General features: G+C 36.9%; 1 protein-coding gene and 1 long non-coding RNA gene across 51 annotated transcripts in view; one reads left to right on the top strand and one right to left on the bottom strand.

Moving 5' to 3' along the window:
* The window catches only part of CYRIB (CYFIP related Rac1 interactor B), a 201,422-nt gene that overhangs the window by 154,496 nt on the left and 19,448 nt on the right, over positions 1–27,478 (top strand). For 15 of the 50 annotated variants that reach the window (XM_078353186.1, XM_078353184.1, XM_054246690.2 and 12 more), the window contains 3 exons: positions 11,516–11,598; positions 19,486–19,607; positions 25,680–25,785. In XM_078353186.1, coding sequence (XP_078209312.1) covers positions 11,526–11,598; positions 19,486–19,607; positions 25,680–25,785 — 301 coding nt within the window. In that variant the 5' untranslated portion in view covers positions 11,516–11,525. Of the gene's footprint in view, positions 1–10,520; positions 10,604–11,515; positions 11,599–19,485; positions 19,608–25,679; positions 25,786–27,478 lie in introns of all 50 variants that reach the window. The other 35 variants (XM_078353191.1, XM_078353205.1, XM_078353197.1 and 32 more) reach the window with 3 other exon arrangements.
* On the bottom strand, positions 17,723–19,955 carry LOC144579757 (uncharacterized). The gene is made up of 3 exons (XR_013528104.1): positions 19,835–19,955; positions 18,397–18,494; positions 17,723–17,820 (listed from the first exon to the last, which is right to left on the bottom strand). It is a non-coding gene; the product is annotated as an uncharacterized LOC144579757 (long non-coding RNA).

A 27,478-nucleotide genomic window follows, 5' to 3' on the forward strand; every position in this document is an offset into this window, starting at 1 on the left:
ATGTGAGCCACCTTGCCCAGTCAGAAATTTCTTGGCAGATAAATAAAGCAGAAACAGTTTAATTCTACATTAATCCATCATCTTAAATTTAGCTTCTACTAGGTTTCACATGTCTCAATATCTGATGTGTAAGACAAAAATAGCATATTTAATATTAAGTAATTTTTGTTCACGGAATATAACTCAGTAATATTTTATAGGAAGATGTTCTCCAGAAGACCTTTTTGCCTAGGATTCACAGCTTAGATAAATGTTAGAAATTACTACTCTTCAACACGAAAAATGATTGCAACTTTTTAGTGATAATTTTGATAAGTATTCACACATTTTTAGTCACCATAGATTCGAAGGTTTAGGACATTAATACAGTGTCATAAAACATTCTTCTGAAATTTGTTTTGAAATTTTCTTAGAACAAAGTATGTTTTGAGTATTTCCTTTTTTCTCTAACAGTTCATATTTCTTTTCATTCTTTATTATATTACGTGGGTTGAAGGTGATACTGTTGTAATTGATTTTGGAGTTTGTCTTCATAAAATTTTGACAGACAGAATGGACAGTGTGCTTTTAATTCCTTCTCAGAAGATGTGAAGAGCTTTCAAATAGGACTCTATTGGAGAACTTACTGTGTAGAGGGAATTAATTGAAACTTAAACCTACGTTTTAAAGCTTATTATGTTTAACATTATGCTGTTCTGTTTTACAAAGATTGGAATTATGATATAGGCTAGTCTCTATTTTTTTCTTATTTCTATTTTGGAGTCACACTTATGTCTCTCAAAGGATATACAGACCTACCTCTGAGATATCGTGGGTTCCATTCCAGACCACTGCAATAAAGTGAGTCATGTAGATTTTTTGGTTTTCTAGTGAATATAAAGGTTATACTGCAGTGCTGTCTATTAAGTGTACCATAGCATTATGTCTAAAAAATAAAGTGCATACCTTAATTTTAAAATACTTTATTAATTAAAAATGCTAACAATGATCTGAGCCTTCATTCAGCCAGTCTTAACCTTTTTGCTGGTGGAAAGTCTTGCCTGGATGTTCATGGCTGCAGACTGATCAAGGTAGTAGTTGCTGAAAGTTGGTGGCTGTGCAATTTCTTAACATAAGATAACAATGAAGTTTGCCACATCAGTTGACACTTCCATGAAAGATTTCTCTGTAGCGTGTGATACTGTTTGATAGCATTTCACCCTCAGTAGAACTTTCAAAATTGAAGTCAGTACTTTCAGACCTTGCCAGTGCTTTTTCTGCTTTCTTGATGTAATACTCGTTTTAACAGTCTAAACAACATCTCCACCAAGAGTAGATTTCATCTTAAGAAACCATTTTTGGCTGGGCATGGTGGCTCGCGCTTGTAATCCTAGCACTTTGGGGGGCCAAGGTGGGCAGATTGCCTGAGCTCAGGAGTTCGGGATCAGCCTGGGCAACATGATTAAACCCCATCTCTACTAAAATACAAAAAAATTCAGCTGGGCATGGTGGTGTGTGCCTGTAGTCTCAGCTACTCAGTAGGCTGAGGCACAAGACTTGCTTGAACCTGGGAGGTGGAGGTTGCAGTGAGCCAAGATTGTGCCACTGCACTCTAGCCTGGATGGCAAAGTGAAACTCTGTCTCCAAAAAAAAAAGAAAGAAGGAAAGAAACCTTTTTCTTCACTTATTTGTAATAAGCAACTCCTTATCCACTCGAGTTTTTATCACGGGATTGCTATAATCATGGGATTACAGCAATTCAGTCACATCTTAAGGCCCTTCTAAGATGAGCTTCTGCTCTACTTCTCTTGGTATTTCCACCAAACCTGCCATTCCTTTCTCCGCTGAAGTCTTGAACCCCCTCACAGTCATCCGTGAGAGTTGGAATCAGCTTCTTTCAAACTCCTGTTGCCGTTTTGATCCCTTCCCATGAATCACAAAGGTTCTTAGTGGTATCTAGAATGGTGAATCCTTTACAGGAGGTTTTCAATTTGCTTTACTCAGATCCATCAAAAGAATCCGTATTTATGACAGGTTTAGCTTTAAGAAATGTATTCCTGGGCCGGGCGCGGTGGCTCACGCCTGTAATCCTAGCACTTGGGGAGGCCGAGGCGGGTGGATCACGAGGTCAAGAGATCGAGACCATCCTGGTCAACAAGGTGAAACCCCATCTCTACTAAAAATACAAAAAATTAGCTGGGCATGGTGGCGTGTGCCTGTAATCCCAGCTACTCAGGAGGCTGAGGCAGGAGAATTGCCTGAACCCAGGAGGCGGAGGTTGCGGTGAGCCGAGATCATGCCATTGCACTCCAGCCTGGGTAACAAGAGCGAAAGTCTGTCTCAGAAAAAAAAAAGAAAGAAAGAAAGAAATGTATTCCTTAATTAGTAAGACTTAAAAGTCAGAATTACTCCATGATCCATGGGCTGCACAGTGGATATTGTGTTAGCAGCATGAAAACACCATTTATCTCCTTATACAACCCTGTTGGAGTTCTTGGGTGACTAAATGCATTGTCAGTGAGCAGTAATTTATTGAAATGATTTTTTTTTTTCTTCTGAGAAATAGGTCTTAATAGTGGGCTTAGAATATTGGGTACACCATTTTGTAAACAGATGTGCTGTCATCTAGACTTTGTTTTTCCATTTAGAGAGCACAGACAGAGTGGATGTAGTATAATTCTTAAGGATCCTAGGATATTTTATTTTGAGATGGAGTCTCCCTCTGTTGCCCATGGAGTGCAGTGGCACGATCTTGGCTCACTGCAATCTCTGCCTCCTGGTTCAAGCAATTCCCCTGCCTCAGCCTCCTGAGTAGCTGGGATTACAGGTGCCTGCCACCACACCCAGCCAGATTTTTGTATTTTTAGTAGAGATGAGGTTTTACCATGTTGGCCAGGCTGGTCTCGAACTCTTGACCTCAGGTTATCCATCCACCTTGGCCTCCCAAAGTACTGGGATTACAGGTGTAAGCCACTGTGTCCAGCCTCTCTTTCTGTTTTTAATCATGTATTTTTTCAGCAAATATGAATACCAACTATATCCCAGGCAGTGTTATAGGTGCTCACAATAGAGAGGTGTACAAAACAAAGCTCCTGCCTTCTTCTCAGAAGACAGAGTAAATAGATAAGAATAGTAGATGGTGCAGGCCATCAGTTTGGGAGGGGGTTAGAGAGGAGGGTGGAAGGGGAAGTTATAGATCGATAGGTAGCTCAAGGATTCTCTCTGAAGAGGTGAGGCCTTACTGAGCAGTGGAAACTGCAAGTAGGCTGTTGTGGTTGGATGCACATGTGTGCAGTGGAGAGTGAAGGGAGATGAGGCCAGAGTGTGTCAGGGGTAGATTACCTGAGATATCATAGGACCTCTGTATTAGTTTGTACTCACATTGCTATAAAGAACTACCTGAGACTGGATAATTTCTAAAGAAAAGAGGTTTGATTGGCTCATGGTTCTGCATGGCTGTGGGGGGCGGTTTCAGGAAACTTAGAATGATGGAAGGGGAAGAGGAAGGAGGTATGTCTTTCATGGCTGGAGCAGGAGGAAGAGAGATGGGGGAGGTGCCCCACCCTTTTAAACTCCACATTAAGTCTATAGTCCAAAGTCTCACCTGAGACGAGGCAAGTCCTATCTACCTTATGAGTCTTTAAAATCAAAACGAAGTTAGTCACTCCCAAGATACAATGAGGGTACAGGCATTATCTAAATATTCCCATTCCAAAAGGGAGGAATAGGCCAAAACAAAGGGGATATAGGCTCCATGCACACCTGAAACCTAGCAGGGCAGTTGTTCAATCTTAAAGGTCCAAAATAATTTCCTTTGACTCCATGTCTCACATCGAGGTCACACTGATGTAAGGAGTGGGCTCCCAAGGCCTTGTGCAGCTCTGCCCCTCTTACTCTACAGGTCTCACCTCCTATGGCTATTCTCTGTGGCTTTTCTAGGAACATGGTGCAAGCTGTTGATGGATCTACCATTCTGGGGTCTGGAGCATGCATGGTAGCCCTCTTCTCGCAACTCCACTAAGCAGTGCCTCAATGAGGACTCTGTGTGAGAACTCCAACCCTACATTTCCCCAGCACACTGCCCTAGTAGAGATTCTCCATGAGGGCTCTGCCCCTGGACTGGACTTCTGCCTGAACATCCTGGCATTTCCATACATCCTCTGAAATGTAGGTAGACTCCCAAGCCTCAACATCTTGCTGTCTGCACACCTGCAGGTTTAACACCCATGGAAGCCGCCAAGGCTCGTGGCTTGTACCTACTGGAACAGCAGCTTGAGACATAATCTAGGATCCTTTTAGCTGTGACTGGGATGCAGGGAGCAGTGTCCCCAGGGCAGCCAGGCTCTGGACCTGGCCTGTGAAACCATTCGACCCTCCTAGACTTCTGAGTGTGTGATGGGAGGGGCTGTCACAAAGGTCTCTGAGATGCCTTCAAGGCATTTTCCCCATTGTCTTTGATTTGTCATTGAATTTGGACAGGGACACAAATTCAAATCATATCAACCTGGTAAAGGATTTGGATTTTATTCTGAGTGTGATGATTAGTCATTGCATGACTTTGAGCAGACAAAGGATGATTTATATGTTTAAAAGAGTGCTTTGCCTCTTATAGATAGAAGAGATTGTAGGAGGAGACTGGGATGGAAACAGGGAGACCAGCAACCCTGGCAAGAAATGAGGGTGGCTAGAAGTAGGGAGATGTGGCAGTGGGGGAGGTGAGACTTGCTGCCCTTTAAGCTAATGGTAAGTGTGTTGAGAAGGATGAGGAGAGCGTCAGGGCAGATGCTGCTGACAGGCAAGGTACAGTGTGAGGGCTGAGTATGGACATTGGAATTAGCAACGTGGAAGTTACTTGATGGCCTTCCCAGTGCAGTTTTGATGGTGAGGGACGGGGATAAAAGCCACATTGCAGCAGGTTTAACAGAGAATGAAAGGAGAGAAATAAAAGATGCTGTGTGTTAGACTATTCCTTTTAAGGAATTTTGCTGCAAAGAGAAGCAAGGGAATAGGGTGGGAACTGGTGATGGAAATTGAATCAAGGAACATTTTTGTTTATGTTTTAAGATGGGAGAAATAAATGCATATATGCCAAACAGAAGGGTACTGAAAAGGAAAAACTGAAGTAGGAAGGAAACTCAGGAGAATGTATCTTGCAGAATGTCAAAATTTGAAAAAAGCGTTTTCAGGAAACGGTGGGTGATTAACTGGGTCAAGAGCTGCTAGTTCAGTAAGTTGAAGTGTGAGAATTGTCCTTTAGATTTAGTCAAATGTAAGCTTTGGTGTCCTTGACAGGGACAGCTTTATTGTAGTGTGCATAAAAGCCAGATTGGAATGAGTTGAAAGAATAGGAGTTTGAAAAGTGGAAACAAACAGCTACAGACAGACAGTTCATTTGACAAGTCTTGCTATAAAGGGGACAGGAAAGGTGATGTTTTAGTAGAGGGCACATGAAGTCCTTGAGCAGACGAAGGCAGGTGGGAGAAGTGGTGCCCCAGAGGAAAGGTGGTCCTTCAGGAACCAGGTACAGAGGGTGGCCACGTGGTTACCATGAAGAAAGAGTAGTAGAAAAGATAGATGTTTCTGTGTTTCACGTGTGAAAAATAGTGAGGTCATTTCCTGCAAGTGAGAATGGAGGATGGGTTGTTGGGGGTTTGTGGTTTCTTTCTTTTTTTTTAAAAGAGATCATGAGGAAGATAAGATATATATATATTTTTTAATGTGTGGAATAATCACCTGGGAACGTGGGCGAGGAGATTGAATGAGGTAGCAAAACTGAGAGTTCACTTCAGGTTGGTAGTCCTTTGTTAAAAGCAGAAGCTCTCAACCACAAGCAATATTGTCTCCCAGGGGACATTTGACAATGTCTGGAGGCGTTATTGGTTGTCACAGCTAACAGCAGGGGTGATAAGAGGGGTCTAGTGGGCGGAGGCCCAGCATACTGATATACAACCCACAAGGCATTAGACCGTCCCCCACAGCAAAGAATTGTACAGTTGAAATGTTAGTAGTGCTGAGTTTAAGAAACCCTGATTTAAAGTGAAGCTGGTCAGTGTATTTTTTACCTTTCTTTCCTCCCCCTCCTTCTCACTGGCCACTTAACACGTTTATAAGCTGAATGTGAGGAAAACCGACACTAAACAATTAGAGTAATTGAGATTGTGAGAAGCATGCTGAAAAAATAAGCTGGGTGAAGAGGTAGGTGGAGGATTATCACTGGTACAAGTTATAGCCGGTGCAACTCCTTTGAGAAGACTGGCAGAGAAAAGTCTTCAAAGAAATGCCTTTTGAAATGAACCCTGAAGGATGGAAAGAAGCCGGCCATGGGAAAATCTTTCAGACTAGCGTTCTAGGAAGAAGAGACAGCGTTAAAAAGTACTTGAGCAGGAAAAAGTGAAGTAACAACATCTCTTAGGAAGTTTCTAGTAAGAGAGAGGAACTACTATAGTAATTGTAGCATATAGTTCTGTTTCTATTGGCTTCTATTATTCTGTAAAGAAACTTAATTTTAAGTGTTTCATGGGAAAATGTATTGAGTGCCTTTTGTGAGCTTAAAAATACATTCCACAGACTACCGGCCAGGAAGGGCATGTTCCTTTTCAGATAAGTTGTCAACATGGAAATAAATGTCTAAGGGCTCATAGTGAAAATATTTCACCAGATATAGGACGACTCTTGAGTAAACTGTATCTAGATTCTATGTATTTGTGTTGAATTTATTTTTAGCTTATTTAGTAAATGCAATATTTAGTTTAAATCCAAGGATTACAATAAAAAATAATTTGAAAGAGAATGCTTTAGCTTTTTCCTTCTAAATTCAGATAGTAAGGCTTAGTTTATTCTTCTAAATGATAATATTTGTTATTTACCTTTAAAGTATTACCACTAAACATATCAATAGTGTTTTGGGTCAAGTTTTATATAGACTGTTTTAAAATCTTAAATCCTTTGGTATCGTTCATGTCAAATGTATTTATTCATTCGAAACTTAGGAATCTTACTAGACTTCTTTAGATGAATGTGGCAGAAATCCAACTCAACTAAATAGCTAAAAGGGATATTGGTTTAAAGAAACCAGAATATCTTAAAACCAGAGGAAAATCAAGCAACCTGACCGAGAGAAGTGACAGCTCGAACTCGGGAATGAATGGAAATTAATGACTCCAGGACACCTTCTAACACTTTTCACTGTAATATTGGTTCATTCTCTTGTGACAGACTGTCATCCTCTATGGCAGGAAGTATGACTGTGGCATCTGCGCACGCCTCACATTCCATAGGTTCTGCTACTGGGAACAAAACCTGAAGTTAGGTTGCTCTGACAGCTGCAACAGTAATAGTAAATAAACTGCCAGGTTTGGAACTAAATGCTGTACTTATATTAACCCATTTAATGATTTTAGGAACGCTCTGAGGTGAATATTATTATTATGCATCTTTTACACCTGAGAAAACTGAGGAATGGAAAAGTTAAAAAAAAAACACAAAACTTGACTAAAGTCACAAAGCTTGAAAGTGGCAGAGCTGGGTTTCAGACCCAGGCAGTCTGGTCCTACCTAAGCTGATGATTAACTGCTGTCTTGTTAGTTGAAAACAGTCACAGTGAGAGCACAGAAGGGTTTATTTTGGTTTTTGACTGGCTTAAAATATAGTAAGATAGGATTATGGTTTTAATTTTTTGTTTATTCTTATACAGGATAGGAGAACCGATAATGTTGCAATGGAACTGTTTTTAGATCTTTGAAAACTTCCGTGACTTTCTGTTCAAAGAGACATTGTGATGTGGGCTGCCTTCGTAGCATCTGTCCTGTGTGCTGTGTGGTAGAGGGAACTTCTGCACTGGACGGCAGTTGTTGTAGTGGTTCTCAGGGGTGATTTTGCCCCCAGGAGACATTTGGCGGTATCTAGAGGCATTTTTGATTGTCACAGCTTGTATGGGGGGCAGCTACTGGTGTCTAGTAGATTGAAGCCCAAGATATTGCTGTTTTTCCTACACTGTGAGACAGACTCCCATAACAAAAGAACTCCTCAGCCCAAAATGTTAATAGTGAGAAACACTGTGTTAGATAAACTGAGCCATTTTCAATCTAAGTGTCTGTGTATGGTGTAAAGAGGCAAGAAATTCTCAATTCTTATGAGAGTAAATAGGTCAGGACCAAGTCTGATGTAGTGGTCATACTCCCAAGTATGAGGAGTGGAGGATCACATTAGCCTGGGGTGCCTGGAAAGAAGGACAATATACAGAGGAAGAAGTTTACGGAAGGAGCTGTAGGAAAATGGAGCAGACATACCTGGCTAGTTCCAAAATTTTCCCCAAGGTTGGACTGTGTGCATACAGGTAAAAAGGTAAGGAAACCTAATCTCCCTCTTCTTTATACCTGATGATGGTTTCCTGTTAATAGAACTAATTTTAGGACAACATTCCAGCAATGTTCTTGACAAATATGGGCTTTGTTCTCATTTATAACGTTGAAATTTGTTGATAAAGACTCAGGTTTATGTTGAAATAAATAGAGCCATTATTACTTTTAAAAGGTTGTTTTGTGATATTTAGGTTTTAATTACAGCAACAGCCAATATTTATTAAATGTATTCTGTGTGCCAGACAGACGCTAAGCTGAGTGAGTCAGTGCTTAATCTCATTTAACCCTGATAAATAGGCATTTAAGGTAGTTACTATAATTATCTGTGTTTTACCAATCAAGAAATGAGTCCTCAGAAGGGTTAACCACCATCCTTAAGGTCAGACAGCTAGTAAGCTAGAGTTGAATTTCTGCTTTGTTTCCATAGATTAAACTCCTAAAACCAAATGGTGTGCTGCTTTTTTCCTACTAAAATAATTATAGTCCCTTCTCATGATATATTTTTCATCTGTAGTTACAGTTTTGATACCACTAGGTAATTTTTTAAAAATTTGGTCTTGGTTCTTGTTAGTGAGAAAATTTGTATATGTTTGGAAACAGTCATTCCATATATATTGGAAAGCTTTTAAAAATTAAAGCTGTGAGATATGCTACTTCCAAATGGTTTCTTCCAAAATCTATTGAATAACTTTAGTAACCAATTTGAGGTAATTATTTGGGTGTGATGATTTAATAAAAATGTTTTTCCTTTCCTTTAATATAAAAGCTTGGTATTACTAAATGTTTTACAATGTATAAGGCAATTAAGATGAAATATTAAATATTTCTCTCTTAGCTTTAATGTCACCTAATCCATTTGTGTAAAATATTGTACAAAATCAGACCATTGAAATTCAGTGTAATAAAAATATTAATGTAAAAAGAAGATAGATCTATCTCTCCCATTGGGGGAATATTGTTTCAAAAGAGAAGAACCATTCAGTACTTACCATACGTGAATAGATTGCTTTTAACGTTTTATAAAGACTTTGATCTCTAAAGCAAATAACTATTACACGCACCATTCATTTTCTCATGGGAAGCTTACAGTTAGAAACAAATGCTAATGTTGGAGATTAGGTGTAAGAAGTGGGGGATGGCACAGGTGACAAGAAGTGCTAACCTTTTTCAAGCTTCTTGTAATGAGAGTGAGTGGCAAGTTGTCTTTTTTTCCTTAATAAAAATGTTGTTTTATGTTTTGCTTTATTTACATTTACCAGCAACGGGATCTTTGGAGAAAAACATACAGCAATTGGAGGAAAGGCACAGCAGTTGGAGGGAGGAGAATGTGGGTAGCTGTGATACCTACTGTAGCTTGCCTTCCCTTTTGTCACTCCACCTTCCAGGTTTGAACCTGGTTTCCTGGATGTTTCTGACCCCATTCCCACTTTGATCCTCACTGCATTATGGCAAATCTTGGGCAGCATTTATGCCAATGCTGTATTTTTACTTTTTCCCTCTGCAAACTTAGTAACTTGAGATAATTGCTGGCTCCCTGTTGTGTTTGTTTGCTGTGTTAACTTTTAAGTTCCTTACATGGTATAGTTGTATATAGTTGATTATTCAGGCTAAGAGTTAAATAATAAACGTTTGATTAATCTTAGGAGATAGAAGATATCAAAAACATTTTATGTGTGGTAAAGTTTTTTTAGGTGGGTCATTAATTAGTAACTTTCTTTAGTATTTAATGGTTAAATGTGGTTTGTCTTCTTTGTATTCCCAATAGGATTTGATTCTGCAAGAAGGAAAATATTCCTATTATTTAAAAAATAATGGTCTCTATATTTACTTATTTGAGAAATCTAGTTTTGCTGTTAATTTAAATTGAGAAATATATGCCTCAAAAATTTTAAAGGAGTAACACTGACATAGATAGCAATAAAATGTAAATATGCAAGTTATATGTTGAAATCTAATCTTTTTTCCCATCTTGCTTATGTAACTTTTTTGATATGTGGAAAAGAGGGACAGGAGCTATAAACTCAGAGCCAAATGTGCTTTTGTTGTTCCAAATTCTCATTGCCAAAAGCATATAAACCTGCACCTGTTGATAATTATGAGCAAGCCAGCCTTTGCCAAATCCCAGGCCTCTGCTTAAAATTTTTTACTGGAACTAAATGATGTTGCCATTTTTATTTTTAGGTTTGCTGGCATGGGTAATCTCATTAAGGTGCTAACCAGGGACATAGACCACAATGCAGCACATTTTTTCTTGGACTTTGAAAGTAAGTCTCTTTAGCCCTTCACAGCTGGTGCATAATGGTAAAGGTGAAAGATGAATTATACTCACACCACGGTGAAGGCCAGCCAGAATATTTGTTAATTAAACATGGGGATCAAACAAAGGTTGCATGATTTTTTTCTTAATCGTAGGCAAACATCACCATCATATGTATAATTTAGTTTTTCATTTGCTAAAATCATGTTGAGTCTGTAGCCAGTGCTGTCCTTTCATTAGTCCATGAAGCAAGTAGCCTTATGATGAACATTCTAATAGTATGCTTTAGTGACTATGTCAAACAATATTCACTTATAATCCTATAACAATTTTATTTCAAAAATCAGAATTGTGCTGCATATCTTGAGTCAGTACTCTCCATAACCTCCGCAAATTATTAACAATCCAAATTTGGTTAGAAATATATGCTTTATTTAATCTCATGCAGGAAGTAAGTTTTACATTATACTGTTTTAAGATGAGATGCAAAGGTGAGCTGTGGCCAAATTATTCATATTTGGCTTTGAAATACATTGTTATTTCAGTGCTATGCTAACAATATTACATGTAAATAATTCTTGATCAGAAATTTCTTTTTCAGAATATTAGCACTATTGGAATACTTAAAGAATTTTTCATTATAAGGCCATTAATGAAACTTGTCTTGGGAGAATTTTGAGAAGAATTAGAGCAACAGTTGTGCCATTGTGTACAGGAAAACCACATTTCACCTCTAGGTCCTACATACCAACACCTTGAGAACCCGATTTGCTGTCTGCCAGAGCACATTCTGGGTAACCTGAAGAATGAATTCATGGCCTAATGAACATTTTCCCTGTTACTATTTTTCTTTAAGTAAACTTCAGTTGTTCTTTTTTGTAAAGGGATATTTTCTCTTTTCTCATTCTTGTCTTGACAGGTACCTTAACATGGGGAATCTTCTTAAAGTTTTGACATGCACAGACCTTGAGCAGGGGCCAAATTTTTTCCTTGATTTTGAAAGTGAGAAGATGATTTTATATCTATTTCTCTTTGCCTGCAGTAGACTGCGTTTGTCTTGCACTAAATGAATGTTTCCACTTTGCCATCTTTTTAACTGCTTTGCATGACTGAGCTATGAATTGTTTGTAAATTTCTGGTGCCTTCTAGAACTGGAAGTCCTGTTTTATAGATTAAATTGTGATGATAAAATGTCTTTAGTTTAGTTTTTATAAGAGATTTTATATCTCTTAGTTGGAGATTATTTTGTAATTTGAGATCTATTCTCTAATGAAAACGTTTTAATGCAAAAATTTTGTTGGAAAGGTCAAATACTACCTCAAGATTTATTAATAGAAGCAGTATTTGGGGAAAACTTTTGTTGTAGTCAAGAAAAATCGACAAGGTTTCAATTATTCTAGGGTGCGTATTTAAGTATTTCAAATATCAATCTGTTCATGAAGGCCATTCAGAGCTCAGTAATTTGGGCATAATATTAAAAGGTAAGTGTGAACCTAAATTATTTAATCTTTGCAGATAATTTGAAAAGTTAAAACATGGAATGTATTTACTTCAGGAATTTATTTTTTCTAAGTCTAAATAAAAGGACAAATAATGGGTTCACAGACCTTTAAGTAATTTGCCTTCTGTTTGTTTTATGTTGCATGACCTATTGTAATATGGTCTAAGAGTGGCAGGTAAGTGTCATTGACCTCAATGCATGTTGCAAAGCTTTTGCTTTTGTTGGCTGTTGATACCGCTTTAGCTTGTCTGGTTGTCCAATTGAGAAAAATGATTAAATTGATGTTTTAGTGTGAATGATGCTATTTTAACTGATCAATCGAAAATTGTTAGGAAAGGGTGAAGAGGTATTCCTTAGGTTTTCCATCATGTGATCCCTTACATTTTTATTTGAGGTTAAAGTGTTTGAACATATTTTTATATACTTAAAATTTAAGGTGTTTTCTGATTTTAAAAACAAAACAAACAAATCATTTAAAATAAACCCCCAGAAAGTCATTGCCTTCTCCTGCAACTTCACTTTAGTTTTTATGATTTTATGTAATTTATTCTATTTTATGAATCATTTTAAACCAGGGCAGTTCATATGAACACATCAATTTATAGCTTATCTTCGTTTTGTAGAATAATTTGTGGTCTCTGATTATTTTTGACTTTTATTCCACTTCTATAAAGAATCTGTTATAGTTTGGGTACTATGTACAGGCTAGTAAAGAATAGTAATATCAATATCAGGTCCATGTGAAATTGGGTTTCAAAGAAATTGGGTTTTTAGGGGAAATACTGTTAAATATTAGATAAATATTAGTTTTCTTGACCCTTCTCAACAATTTACCAGTGCTATTTTAAGTGCATGTTCAGCATGACTTTTAATCAGCTTGGGGATGTTGAGCAGATTGCTTACTTGAAGATATTCTTTCAAATGAGGCAGCTTACATTAGAGCTGTATTTTAGTTTATTTGCATCTGTTTCCAACTTGGTCTTGTGTATTTTTCTGCTATTCTGTCTCCCTTTTCCTCTTTGTCTCAAATTCCTTACATTTACAGAATCTTGGCTTTGATTCAGTCAAGATCTTGTTCAAGACTTGGCACTTGATCTTTTTGTAAACCTAGTATTATATTATGGTCAAGTGGGAAGCATGAATTTAAATGTAGTATTTAAAAGATTACTTGGTCTTGGCTTTCCATTTTGTGGGCGTGTTTGAATGATTTTACACACACACACACACACACACACACACACACACACACACACACTTTTTTGTTGTTGTTTTGGATATGGGGTCTCACTCTGTCCACCAGACCAGAGTGCACTAGCTCTCTATCTCACCTCACTGCAGCCTCTGCTTCCGTGACTCAAGGGTTCCTCCCACCTCAGCCTCCAGAGTAGCTGGGACTACAGGCGCATGCAACCAAGCCCAGCTAATTTTTCATATTTTTGGTAGAGATGGGGTTTCACCATGTTGCTCAGGCTGGTCTCAAACTCCTGAGCTCAAGTGATCTACCCACCTTGGTCTTACAAAGTAGTGGGATTACAGGTGTGAGCTACTGCACCTGGTACATTGTTATAATTTAAATAATAATAGTGACAGGAAATGGTTAAAATTGCAAACAACAATAATAATAACCAATAATATAGAAGTACATATAAAATGTTAACTGTAAAGACAGATATTGTTGCCTGTATCAGCCAATGTAGATCTTTTGGATTTATACTTACTGGCGTCCTATAAATGAAAGTTAGTGATCACATACTGTATACCAGACTAGAGTTTGCCCATCGTTATTTCTTATGTAGATTTTTAGATACGTTTTCTTTTGATTCTAACATTGGCATTATCTTAATTTCATCTCCCATCCATTTGCACATGTTTCTTCTTTTTGGAAATAGCATATTTGTGAAAGCTTACCTTATCATTAAGCGGCTATAGTGACCTTGGCCCATCAGACAGCTGCTCTCTTAAACTGTTTTATACTGTTTTGTAGCAGACCCAAAATTGTCAACATAACTGATTTGCTGGCTCCCAATAACTTAAGACATAGCCACATCATTTTTGCTAGAGTACGTAGTTCTACATTGTTTATTTCTAGATGCACCTTAATATTCATGTCACCAGAGTAATTTAGTTTTACTGTTTCCATTATTCTAATTGGTTAAGTCTATCCCAATATATCTCTGCAGTTGGGCAACTATAGAAATAATTCATGTAGATTTCCTGGCTCTTTGTATCATATTATATATAAAATTGAAACGTGATTTAGTGGAATCTTGTAGTTTGCAAAGAAAATGATTTAAAGTAAATCATTACTCTCTTAAGTTACTACTCCCCTCTCAACCCCTGTAACTGTTTTTCACTTGAGTTCAACATATCTTTATGACTTGCCTCCTGTATACCAGTAGGTGCTGGGGATGCAGAATAACTAAGATACAACCCATACCTTTGGGAGCTCTCAATCTAGTAGGAGAAGATAGAATTGAAAGCTCATAATTTTGTTTTGTTTTGTTTTTGAGTCAGGGTCAGTCTCTCACCCACGCTGGAGTGCAGTGGTGTGATCTCAACTCACTGCAGCTTCGACTTCCCTGGCTCAAGTGACCTTCTCACCTCAGTTCCCAACCCAAAAAATGCTGGAATTTCAGGCACCCACCTGCCAGAAAACTCATAGTTTTACTTACATTATTTATTTTAAACATTATTTTCAATGTGTAGCTCAGGAAGATACTAACTTTAAACGTCAGTGAGTAGATTGGGAATCATCATGGAAGACCTTCTTTTTTGAGATGGAGTCTCACTCTGTCACCCAGGCTGGAGTGCAGTCGTGTGATCTTGGCTTACTGCAGCTTGCACCTCTTGGGTTCAAGCGATTCCTCAGCCTCCTGCTTCAGCCTCCTCAGTAGCTAGGATTATAGGCATGCAGCACCATATTTGGCTAATTTTGTATTTTAGTAGATTCGGGGTTTCACCATGTTGGCCAGGCTGGTCTCAAACTCCTGCCCTCAAATGATCCACCACCTTGGCCTCCCAAAGTGTTGGGATTACAGGTATGGGCCACTGCACTTGGCCCCTCATGGAAGACTTTCTGCTGTTGATGTTTGAATTGGGTTTTGGAGAGTGAATTAGAATGTTTGAGCTAATACAGTGAAGAATGGTGGAAAGAAGGAACAACATGGTCAGAGACCTTAAGGCATGAAATGTTCTGCATTCAGTGAAACATTTTTCAGTCTTGGTAGAAGGATTTTTTCCTTAGAACAGATTACACCTATATGATCAGATTTTATTTTGTTTTTATTTAATAATAGTTCAATTAAAATATAAGCCCAAAATTGCTCCATTAAATTTGGCAGCAGTTATGCTAATGACAGCAGATAAAAAGCTCTGAATGGAGCTAGGTGTAGTGGCTTATGGCTAGAATGCCAGCACTTTGGGAGGCCACAGCAAGAGGATCTCTTGAGTCAAGGAGTTTGAGACCAGCCTTGAGCAACGTGGCAAGACTCTGTCCAAAAGATTTTTTTTTTTTTTTCACAAAATCAGCTAGGAATGGTGGCGTGTGCCCCTGCAGTGAGCTATGGTTGCTCCACTGCACTCTAGCTTGGATGGCAGAGCGAGACCCTGTCTTTAAAAAGAAAAGGGAAAAAAGAAACTGAATAGGGGCCTCTATAGCCTCTTCTAGTTCTTGGAATTTCTCATTTTATAACAAAATGTTAACTTATAGCTCATTCTAATGACAGATCTTTACCTGAGTAACTCTTATATCTACTAGGTCACTAAATTCTAGTTCTTGGGAGGAAAGAGACTTTTATTTATTATTTGTGTCCTTTCCCAATCTTAGCATAGTGCTTTTTAAATGATAGAAGTTCAGTATGTATTTGTTAAACTTGATTTACTTATCTCCAGGTAGATCAAAATAAGAGAGTAAATAGAGTTAGTCATTTGTTAAGGGAGAAGTAGCATATATTTTCTCTGATTCTGTTATAGTGCCTTTCCATTGAGTCATACATTTCTTCTCTTTCTTGTGTCCTTTGTGTTACTTGTTTCCCCTTTATCATTTAGAAATATTGGGACCTACTCTCACTTATTTTTTCATTTATCTCTTGCATAGTTTCAGTTGCTTTTGCCCTGTACTTTGAAATATCTTTATTCTGGTGGCATCTTTCTTATATTTATTTTTCTAAAATGATATAGGATGATACTTATTCAGAGATCAAAATGCATAGTGGTCTTCCTTAATTCATGCTGGAGACTTATTTTATGTCTCTGTACCCTCTCATTCATTCAAAATGTATTGTAGAAAATCTACTAGTACTGAGTTTACATATGAACCAGTGGTACGTACTGTACATTCTGGTCTGTGTCTTGATGTAACTTAGAGGTAGGTTGCATAGATTTATTGAATGAATTACTGTAAAATTAAAGCAGAAAGATCTCTTACCCCAATTATAATTTTTATGTTGACTTTTTATTTTTTTATTTCATAGTTAGTTCTTGCTTCCTTTTGTATCATAATGACTTCAATTTTAGCAGTTACTTTTAGTGACTCTTTTTCTACCCTCCACCCTTAAGGTAATTAGCGTGAAGTTATTACAATTTTTAATTTATCTTCAATAAGAACAATGGAAACATGCCTTAATTTCCCTTGAACAGCTTTAAAAACTAAGCTCGATGATTAATGAATATGTCTACTCTCAATAGTAGATATATTATTTTACAGTTTTGAATGTCCTTTTGGGAAATGTCTAAATGATACTTTTATTTATTTATTTTTTTGAAATAGTAAAGCCATTTTTTTCCTGTGGAAAATCAAAGTGACAAGTCTTGGTTGCATTATATAGTACCATTTTTCGGGAAAATAAAAAAAGCTTTATTTTATCCAGCCTTTCCCCCTTCCTAGTATTTCACCCTTTTGCATGACTTGCTTTCAGTAAAGTAGTGCTTACCTGTCTGCTATTTTCTGTTTGTCTTCATTTCTACAGCAGTCTTCAGCAGCTTTCAAAATTATAAATGTGACTTTCCTGTGACAGTCTAAAAAATGTTTAATCATTGTGGTGCTGGGTGTTTTTCTCACCCTAAAGGGAAACTTAAATCTTCTCTATTTTTAAATTTCTCGGTACTTATTAAACCTTTACTAGTTATTAACCACTTACAAGGTCTACTTAAGTCTACTTGATAATGTTTCGTTTGTATGTAAGTCTCAGTGTCACATTTTTATGTTAACAGTTAGTCACCACACCCAAAATACATAGTCTAGCATTGTCAAACTTCACAAATACCTTTGATATATAATAGATAGCTAAAATATTGTCTTTTGTCATGAATTCCCACTTCATGAATTCAAACTAAATACATGTCTACTATTGATGTTACGTCTGTAGTTTCACAATTTCATATGAAAAAGTGTAAGACTGTCGTTTTTTGCATGTAAAAATTATTTTTCTCTACATCTGATGTAAGTATAAAAGTCATGAAGTGTGCTTTTTTTTTAAAAAAAGTGTTATGTCTAACTATTACAGTGGAAAATATGGCAAAATGTAAAATATTTAGCAGTAAATTATTACTGCTAAATAACAAAGCCTGATCTATAAGAAAGCCAACCATACAGTTGCAATATCAGTATTTGTTCCTAGTAATAATACCTTTGTAGCCTTGGATAGAGAGTCTTTTTAATTTTTCAATTGGCTCCTCTTGTATAATTGTTTTGTCACAGTATTTTCTTCCTAAAAAAATGATTTCTGAAAAGAAATTTGAAAAATGAGGGAACAGATATGTGAACACATTCTTAAGTTGACTTTGCATATGAATGTTACTTTATTATTGTTGCTGTAGGACTATTTTACATATGTTGAGTTTAAAATTTGGTAATGTAATTGTTGATTTTTAAAAAATATGTTGTATATTTTTGACTATTTGGCAGGTTGAGTTATGACTTGCTCCAAGCACAAAATAAAGTTACAGTTTTTGGGGATCTTTACACCCAGTTTCATGTTTAAACAAAGTTTCTTTACAATATTCTAAGTAAAGGAATAAAAACATCATTGTGTGTTTGATGTGAGGTGAAAAGGAGCAGAAACGTCTAGTTAAATAGTTTTATATGATTGGTAGACAAAGATTATCAAAAACCTGTTTTGTTAATATTTTTCAATTTAAAGACCAGTTGATAGTATTAAAAACGTTCCTACTTCATCTTATAAATTTGGACTGATTCCTTTCCCCTTATAAGAGAGAATTTTAGCATGGAGGAATTCTGCCATTTTTCTCTAAAACATTATATTCACAATGTTTATAATTTTAAGTGCTTTATGCCTTACCTGTGGTGCTGAATGTGGCCTGCTTGGAAAGATTTATGAAAAACTCTTCATTTCCTCTTAGCGTCCCCCTTTTTTCTTAAAATAAGAAAGATTTGTCCCTGGAGAACAAATGACCAGTATTATTAAAAACAACTGTTAACTTGACTCAAATAGAGAGAAATCCACATTTAGTCATCCATTAACATATGTTTTGCAGCTAACACCACAGGTGGTGAAAATGCCCATATGTTTGTGTCCCTGATTCTGCTTTTCATAACTGTAATTCTTCCTTCATTTTTCTCTTACTCCCAACTGTGTAGGAACTCAGATTTTCCCTTAGTATTTCAAAATTTGAGTAATAGTTTTATAGTGTAGCTTGAAGTATCTTGTTTTCAGCAGCTGAGTGCTTGTGGAGCAGTTTTCTAATTGGAACTCCTCTGCATAGGAACCTTGACCTTGTAGTCATCAGCAGAATAGTTCAGTGATATTCTCTTGGATTTGTTTTTAGACATATATATCCTCCCTTCTTTAACCTACATTATCATATATGTTGAGACACTTTAGAGTGATCCCTAGAAAAGGGGGAGTGCTTAAAAACGATTCTTTTAAAGTTTTTCCTTTTTAATATCAAAACCTAGTCATTAAAAGTAAAATGAACGGCATAGGCAAATAAAAATACTTTGTCTTAAACTATAGATAAGCAACGTGCTTTAGTAGGCTTTTCTTTTGCATTAAAATTGATCATTTCTGATGCATTTACAGTGATAGTGATGATTGTAGTAGAAAAAGTCATTGTTAAGACTATCACAATTAAAGGTTTTAATTGTAATTCTCAGATTAGTTTAATACACCAGGTCCTAATTTGGAACTTAAACTAAGTTAGTAACGTTTGGTGTTGCCTTGTTTTCTGTAATATTTGTAAACTTGAAGCTAGTCATTTAAATGTAGATCTATGGGAAAAGTATTAGTCTTTTCTTAAAAAGTGCAAAGTTAACATTGAATAGAATTAACTCATCTTTGGAAATTGGGGTTGTTAATTGCTTACAGTTACATATGTATTAAAAAAAAATCATGTCACTGTAAATTTTCTTGTGCTTTCCTGCTATTTAGATGCCCAGCCTACAGAGTCTGAGAAGGAAATTTATAATCAGGTGAATGTAGTATTAAAAGATGCAGAAGGCATCTTGGAGGACTTGCAGTCATACAGAGGAGCTGGCCACGAAATACGAGAGGTAAAGCACATTTATGTGTTTTCTAGTTAACTGAAACTTACTGTCCTGCCTCTTTGTAATCTCTATTGTTTTCTAGACTTCAAAATTCTGTATTTTATATTAAGTATTATATTTGGAGGATGGTCACTTGGCATTGTTTCAGAAGTGATTGCAGTGCATTGAGCATAAAAGGAAAAGCTGTGTTCCATTAATAGGTAGTTTTTATATATTAAGAAAATTTTATTTACCTTTTGGGTTGCTGTTACACCTGTAATTTGCAGTATTTATGTGGTGCTTTGTAGGAGAAAGTTGACATCATCCTTGTAGCCAGGACACCTTCCCCATGACTTTACACCACAAAGAAAATATGTAATGTGGTCCCCCTCAACTTTTCTCTCCCAGAATTCTGAGCTTTTTTAGGTTTTCATTCATCTCATTTTTTGTTTCTTCTGTTTTTCAGAAGAAGCTGTGTCCTTGTTTCTTTCCAAGACTAACTTCTTTACCTGTGTTCTTCATCCCTCTTTTAGTTATTTCTTTTCTTTATTAAATCTTCAGTCTTTTTTCTTTTACTGACTTCTTCCCCACAGCACATCCTCAGGTGTCCGTACTACCCAGAGGAACTCCCTGTCCCCTGGGCCTTCATCTGTCTCCTTCTCATTACTGCATTTCTTGAAGCCATTGCCCATGCTGTGTTTCTTGATTCTTCCCATCCTCCGCTTTGCACATTATTCTCTGTAACAAAGAGCGCAGATGTCATCAAGGTCACTCTTTGGGACATACATTCCATATCCACCTCAATTTCTCTTCTGACATTTGGAGTACTAGTGAAGGCAGAATCAAGTGCAGACACCAGAAGGTGATGATTCAAAACATGTGATGGTGATTGACTGAATGTTGAGTGTAAGGGAAGAGACAGTTAAATGATTCCATGGTTTTTATTTTATTATATTTGTGTGTGTGTGTGTGTGTGTGTGTGTGTGTGTGTGTTTTATTTTGAGACAGGTGTCTAGCCTGAATTTTTTTTTTTTAATTGTAGTACTTCCCATTGGGAGAATTATTCTACTTCTGTGTGTGGGAAGGCTATAGTGTTTCCTCTAAAGTCTGTTTGTAGATTTGATTGCACATTAAGAGTCATTTGTAATCTTCTAGAATAGAGTATAGAGGTAGAAAAGTTTATATATAGGCTATATCAAAAGAGACTTTCTAGGGCTGTGAAACCAGGGCTCATAAAGCTATGACCTAAGATTGAAGCTTTGCATAGGATGCCGTAGTCACTCAGTAGCACTGTTTTCCTGAGAAAATAAAAGACGTAGCCATGCATAGTTCACTCATAAATAGTCCATGATTGGTGATGTCAGAAAGTAAATAAAGTTTAAAGGAAAAGAGAAAGTTTATATAGAAAAGTAACACTGAAGAACACCAAAATATAAGGGAAAAATAAAAAGCAATGGTAAGTGATTCATCTTACCAGGCTTGAAATAACATACGAAGGTACCATTGTTAAATGATGGTAAAGGAAGTAATAAAAGAGAAATAGGCATTAAAATATAAAATATGTAAGCTAGAAAACTGAAAAATTTCATTGAAATCTACTGTAGATAGGGATCAAATATGTAACAAGAGTTGAAGAAATTTTTGTTGAGAAGTTGATGCGGGTTTAATGATACAAAGAGGAAAGATTTTTGAAGAGTAGAGAAACAGATTAAGAAAGGAAGGTACAAATAAAAGTTGAATATATACCAAATAGTCAAAGAACTGATGTGTTACAACAGTCATAGGTCAGTATTAAGACTTAGTGTTGCTAATAGTGTTAATAAGAGTTGGAGCAGCCAACTATTTTACCTATGAAAAAGCACAGACAACAGAAAAAATGGTCAGCTTTTCTGAGAAGTGCACATCACTGTGAAGAAGTTTTGGTTTTTTTATGTAAAAACGATAATCTCAATCAGTGCAAGAAGTATTGTAAAATTGTAATCTTTTCGGAGGTCAGCTTGGCAGTATATTTAAAAAAAACTATAAAATTGTTTGTGCTCTTGCAGTAGGTACTTTTATTCTATGAAACATTTCAGACAACTAATTTAAGAGGAAATGTCGATGTAAAAACCTATATGGCTGCCTTATTCATAGCAGTAAAAATGTGGAAGCAGTTCAGAGTTATTATGAAGATAAAATTAGACAGTCCATGTAAACAGCATGGCACTGCGTCTGATACAAAGCTAACATAAACTGAGAGTTTTCTATTATTACTATACTAATGATGTTCAATTATATATTAATATATTTTAGTTTAATATTTTATTAAACATTGTAAAATAGAATGAACTTTGATTTAAGATAGAAGCTATCAAATAAATAATGCTTATTGCCTAGGATTGATCACCTAGAGGGAAATAAGTACTTTCCATTAATGTAATGTGTCTATAACTGTTTTAACATTTTTTGATAAATTTTTAAAAAAATAAAGATGGGGTCTTGCTATGTTGCCCAGGCTGGTCTTGAACTCCTGGCCTCAAGCGATCCTTCTGTCTCAGCCTCCCAAAGTGCTAGGATTATGGGGTAAGCCACTGTGCCCAGCCAATTTTAACATTTTTGAAAATGAGTTATACCTGCTCCATAATAACCTCACCATTGGCATTTACTAAGTGCCCTTTTGCACGTTGGGCTATGATAGGTATTGACCCCAAACCTTATCTAACAGAAGTGAAATTGTTGCTTGAGGACAAGAACTTAGAAGTACGAGGAAGAACGTAAAATGTTTATTATAAGAGAGCAGCCAGTGTCTTCAGTTCTAAATATAGGCAAGGCAGGGCCAGGGAAATAGTTAGCTCTGCCCAATTATGAAAATGGGTGACATTTGCTAGAGCATTTTTATATTGTGAGAATGAACTGATATTTAGAAAAGCATTTTTAGATCCTTGGGAGAAAAATTGGATAGACTTCTTTAAGAGAAGAAAATAACATTTTAACATTCATGAATTTGCTTTTTTATTGTTGTTATTGTTTCTAGTTTAATAGACATTTGTTCTTTTAGTTGAACAACCTCTATATAGAGTCAAAATGTATGGTTTAAGATTTTTTTTAGTAGAAAGAAATTTCGATCTCAAGAACTTCATAACCAAGCCTTTTGAATTTCATAGAGAAGACAGGAGAAAAATTGGTCCGGAGAAAAATTGGTCCAGAGAAACCAGCATTTAAATTAAAGCCAACAAATCCAGAATTTAGAAGAATTATGCAATTTCTTTTCTGCATTTCATTCACACTCAAATTTACCCTGGGAGCTAGTAGCCTAGTCTATCGAAAAACATGGTAAAAACAGATATGCAGTGCATTGTGGTGGTATGTGGATGTTGGCACATACCTGATGTTCCAGCTTTGTGGAATGATAAGGATTTTAGGGTAGTTTGAACAGGGACAAGAAAAATAACTGCAGACAACACATATGGTTCTATTGGGAACCATGAACTTACATTGACTTCAATTATGACTTTTCTCTGTAGCCTATGAGAGTGAACAGAGCGGGTTGGCTCAAGATATTTTTATTTGTAAGACTAACTGGTCTAAGAATGATGTGCATACTTCTGAATAGCCAACTACTTTTCCCCTGATGTGGCTGAAGGGATTCATAGTAGTCACAAATTAGTGTTATTGATAAGTATTTTAAAAGCTTGATTAAAGTTGACTTTTTCTACCCTCACACTAAAAAGGTATTTATCTAAAGCTTACTGGCTTCCTACCCTAGCATTGATTACTAGTTTGCAAAACTTAAGGTTAATAATTTTATTTATGTAACATTCAGTTTCACAATACACCAGTGTAAATAGCCCTGCTGACTATTAGCCATTGATTTCTGTAGAGTCGTGGCATTTATGTGAACTTAAAATGCTACTGTGGAGACTGAGGCAGTTTTGTTTAGGTTAACCCAGATTTTCTTGCAACATATTTATTCTTCAGAGGAATAAGGCTTCTACTGGGTTAAAGCATCATTTAAAAATATTGAATAAAACATCAGTTTGAAAATAGTGCCAGGTTTATAAAATAAATTGCTGAACCAATGTGTAGCCCATTAATTCAGTTTGCAGCTGATTTGCTCAGAACATCCTTTAGATCTGTCTGGGTCCAATTTTATTTTGCTTTCCTGTTTTTTTGTTTTTGTGTGGCTGGAGTCAGAGTGCTAGTGCCTTGGGAACATCAAGACATGTCAGATAACCTCTTGATAATGTTTATAAGCAGACCCCTGCTTTAGTTCTGAATTTCAGACGGTGTGCTTAGTTTGTTTCCAGTTGTTAGTGAAAGTAAATCAGGTTGTTGAAAACTGTGTGAACTTCTGTAAAGCAGTAAGAAAAGCGTGTATAGGCAGAGGCACAGCTAAGAAAATACTATTTTTGGAAATAAACCTCTACATTCAGAAAAGATTACTTAATGATTTGAAAGACTGGGTGTAGAAGAAGTCATATATATTCAGATTTATGTTTTCTCTCTCCTTTCATATTTGAAATTAGGTTTTCATTTTCTTCTTCAGAAAAGCCTGAGAAAAGTTGGCATGTAAAAGAGGATTTTAGTTACTGAGAATAGGTGGCTGTGACAATTCTTCTTTTCTGAGATGGAGTCTCGCTCTGTCACCCAGGCTGGAGTGCAATGGCATGATATCGGCTCACTGCAACCTCCACCTCCCAGGTTCAAGCGATTCTGCCTCAGCCTCCTGAGTAGCTGGGATTACAGGTGCACACCACCATGCCTAGCTAATTTTACTATTTTTAGTAGAGGCTGGGTTTCACCATGTTGGACAGGCTGGTCTTGAACTTATGACCTTGTGATCTGTCCGCCTTGGCCTCCCAAAGTATTAGGATTACAAGCATGAGCTGCCACGCCTGGCTGACAATTCTTAAATCAGTTTCAGCTTGATTTAGGTTCTTAAGTGGTAGGTAGTTTTCTTTTCTTTTTTTTGAGACAGAGTTTTGCTCTTGTTACCCAGGCTGGAGTGCAATGGCGCGATCTCGGCTCACCGCAACCTCCACCTCCTGGGTTCAGGCAATTCTCCTGCCTCAGCCTCCTGAGTAGCTGGGATTACAGGCACGCGCCACCGTGCCCAGCTAATTTTTTGTATTTTTAGTAGAGACAGGGTTTCACCATGTTGACCAGGATGGTCTCGATCTCTTGACCTCGTGATCCACCCGCCTTGGCCTCCCAAAGTGCTGGGATTACAGGCGTGAGCCACCGCGCCCGGCCATGGTAGTTTTCTTAATGCAAGTTTGGACCCTGGAATTTGAATTATTGGAAGTTTCTTAGCTTGTTCCTGGAGTTGGCATCTTCAGTTATTGCTTTACTTTTTGAGTTTTTTTTTTCCTTTTACTAAAACAATTCTTTGACAAAGAAATACTAAGAGACTCTGTAAATTGGGAAAGAATATGAAATATTTTCTTCTTATGGATCTGCTAGGCACCAAGGCATAATATATTTAACAATTATATTGGACCATTTTTAAGATTTTCATTATGTTCCTATCTATTGCAAGGATAAATAAGAATGTATTATAATAGGTTGAAGTATCTATGGAATTGAGAAGACCCGCTCTTAGCTCTCCTCTATGGAGTGTCTGTGGAGTTGAGAAGACTCACCCTCAGCACTCAATATAGAATATTCAACGCTCATCTGGGCACGGTGGCTCACACCTGTAATCCCAACACTTTGGGAGGCTGAGGTGGTTGTAACACCTGAGGTCAGGAGTTCTAGACCAGCCTGGCCAACATGGTGAAACCGTATCTCTGCTAAAAATAAAAGAATTATCTGGGCATGGTGATGCATGCCTGTAGTCCCAGCTACTTGGGAAGCTGAGGCAGGAGAGTTGCTTGAACTTCAGAGGTGGAGGTTGCAGTGAGGTGAGATCACACCACTGAACTTCAACCTGGGCGACAGAGTGAGACTCCATCTCAAATAATAATAATAATAATAATAGTCAGCGCTTCCGGTTCAATATTCTGTATTTCATAGATTATACAGGGTTTCCTGTGTTTGCTAAAACCTGCATTTTAATGTAAAAATGAACCGTTTTGATTTTTTAAAAATCTAACTATTTTTATTCTTTGGATTTTGAAGGCAATCCAGCATCCAGCAGATGAGAAGTTGCAAGAGAAGGCATGGGGTGCAGTTGTTCCACTAGTAGGCAAATTAAAGAAATTTTACGAATTTTCTCAGAGGTTAGGTAAGTTGAAAGTTTTGTAATTATGACTTCCCTAGTGAAAAAGATGTTTACTAGTTCCAGAAGTTTAGAGTAATTTATGTTCATGATGCTGAATTTGGCTTAGAATCTGTTTTGTAAGTAAAGCAAGCTTGTTAGACTAGAAGATCACAGTGTAATCTTTCCTTCAGTCCTGGCCTTTTAGTTCTTTAGACCATTTTTGTCCACAAATTATTTTCCTCATCTTCTGTGGTTTTACATACATGAATCTGAGCATAATCAGCAATGATTTTAAGAACACAAAAGTTTAAATAACCAAGGACTTGAGGATTAGTTTTCTGTATTTGGGAAAAGGACTTACTGTAGAGATGGAGAGAGATTCTACCAAGGGATTTCTCATAGTGGGATCCTTTATCATGTAAAGAAATCAAGGAGACTTTCTTGAAATTTTTGCTGGTTATGCTCAATGCATGTATTTAAAACTGTAGAGGATGAGAAATAGTCTGGACGTGCTTGCTCATGCCTACAATCCCAACACTTGCAGTCTAAGGTTAGGAGATTACTTGAGCTCAGGAATTTAAGACCAGCCTTGGCAACATGGCAAAAACCCCATCTCGTAAAAAAAAAAATTAGCTGAGTGTGGTGGCACATGCTTGTGGTCCCATCTACTCTGGAAGCCGAGGTGGGAGGATCACCTGAGCCCGGGAGGTCAAGGCTGCCATGAGCTGTGATCATACCACTGCACTCCACCCTGGCAGCAGAACGAGACTCTGTCTTGAGAAAGAAAGAAATGGAAAGCTAATGATATACTCAACATTGTCTAGGGAGTTATTAAAGCAAAAAGAATTTAAAACAGTGTGCTTTTTCCCTTGCTTGGGAAAAATTATTTGAAGTCAAAATTGTGTCTGCACAATGAGTGAGCAAAGTTGTAACTCTTTTTTTGTAGGAGGAGGAGGCAGAGCAGGTAAGATTTAGCCAGTTAGCTCCTTGTGTGATTTTAAAGATGTAAATGTGAAGCACTTTATTTTGTATACGTATAGGTACAGGGGAGGAATAGTATAGGTGTGTGTCAGAAATTAGGATGATTTGAATGTAGTTAATTTCTTAGCACATACTTCCATATAGTTTGAATTTTTCAAATGTATAAACATGTTACAAATTAATCATAAGAAAATTATGCTGTGATTGTTTGTTTTTTAAATACCTGAGCCAGAAACCAGGGGGTATATACTATAAGATTGAAGTTGTACTGGAGACCCAAAGGCTGAATTTAGACTTGAGATATAATTTGTCTGGCCCACATAATTGTAGAAATTTCTAATTAGTTGCCAGATTTCACACTTGGTCACTGTATTTTTTTTTTTTTTTTTTAAGCCTCCAACAGTAATAATTGATGTGCATGTTAGCCAGAACCACATGGCAAACCATTTCTGTCTCCATTAGTTAGGACCTGTGCTTCCTAGTTTGTAATAAGTTTTATTGCTTCATATTTTTTAATACCTTACTCTGTTTATTTATATTTGCTACTTGGCCATTTGTGTTTGTAACTTCCAAAGTTGAAGTTCCATTTTTTGAAAATGCTTATGTTCTTAGCTTATAGGAATGTGGCGGCACATTCCTATAGTCCCAGCTACTTGGGAGGCTGAGGCAGGAGAATCACTGAATCCGGGAGGCAGAGGTTGCGGTGAGCTGAGATCGTGCCACTGCACTCCATCCT

Source organism: Callithrix jacchus, chromosome 16 (genome assembly GCF_049354715.1).
Source record: "Callithrix jacchus isolate 240 chromosome 16, calJac240_pri, whole genome shotgun sequence".
Taxonomy (NCBI): domain Eukaryota; kingdom Metazoa; phylum Chordata; class Mammalia; order Primates; family Cebidae; genus Callithrix; species Callithrix jacchus.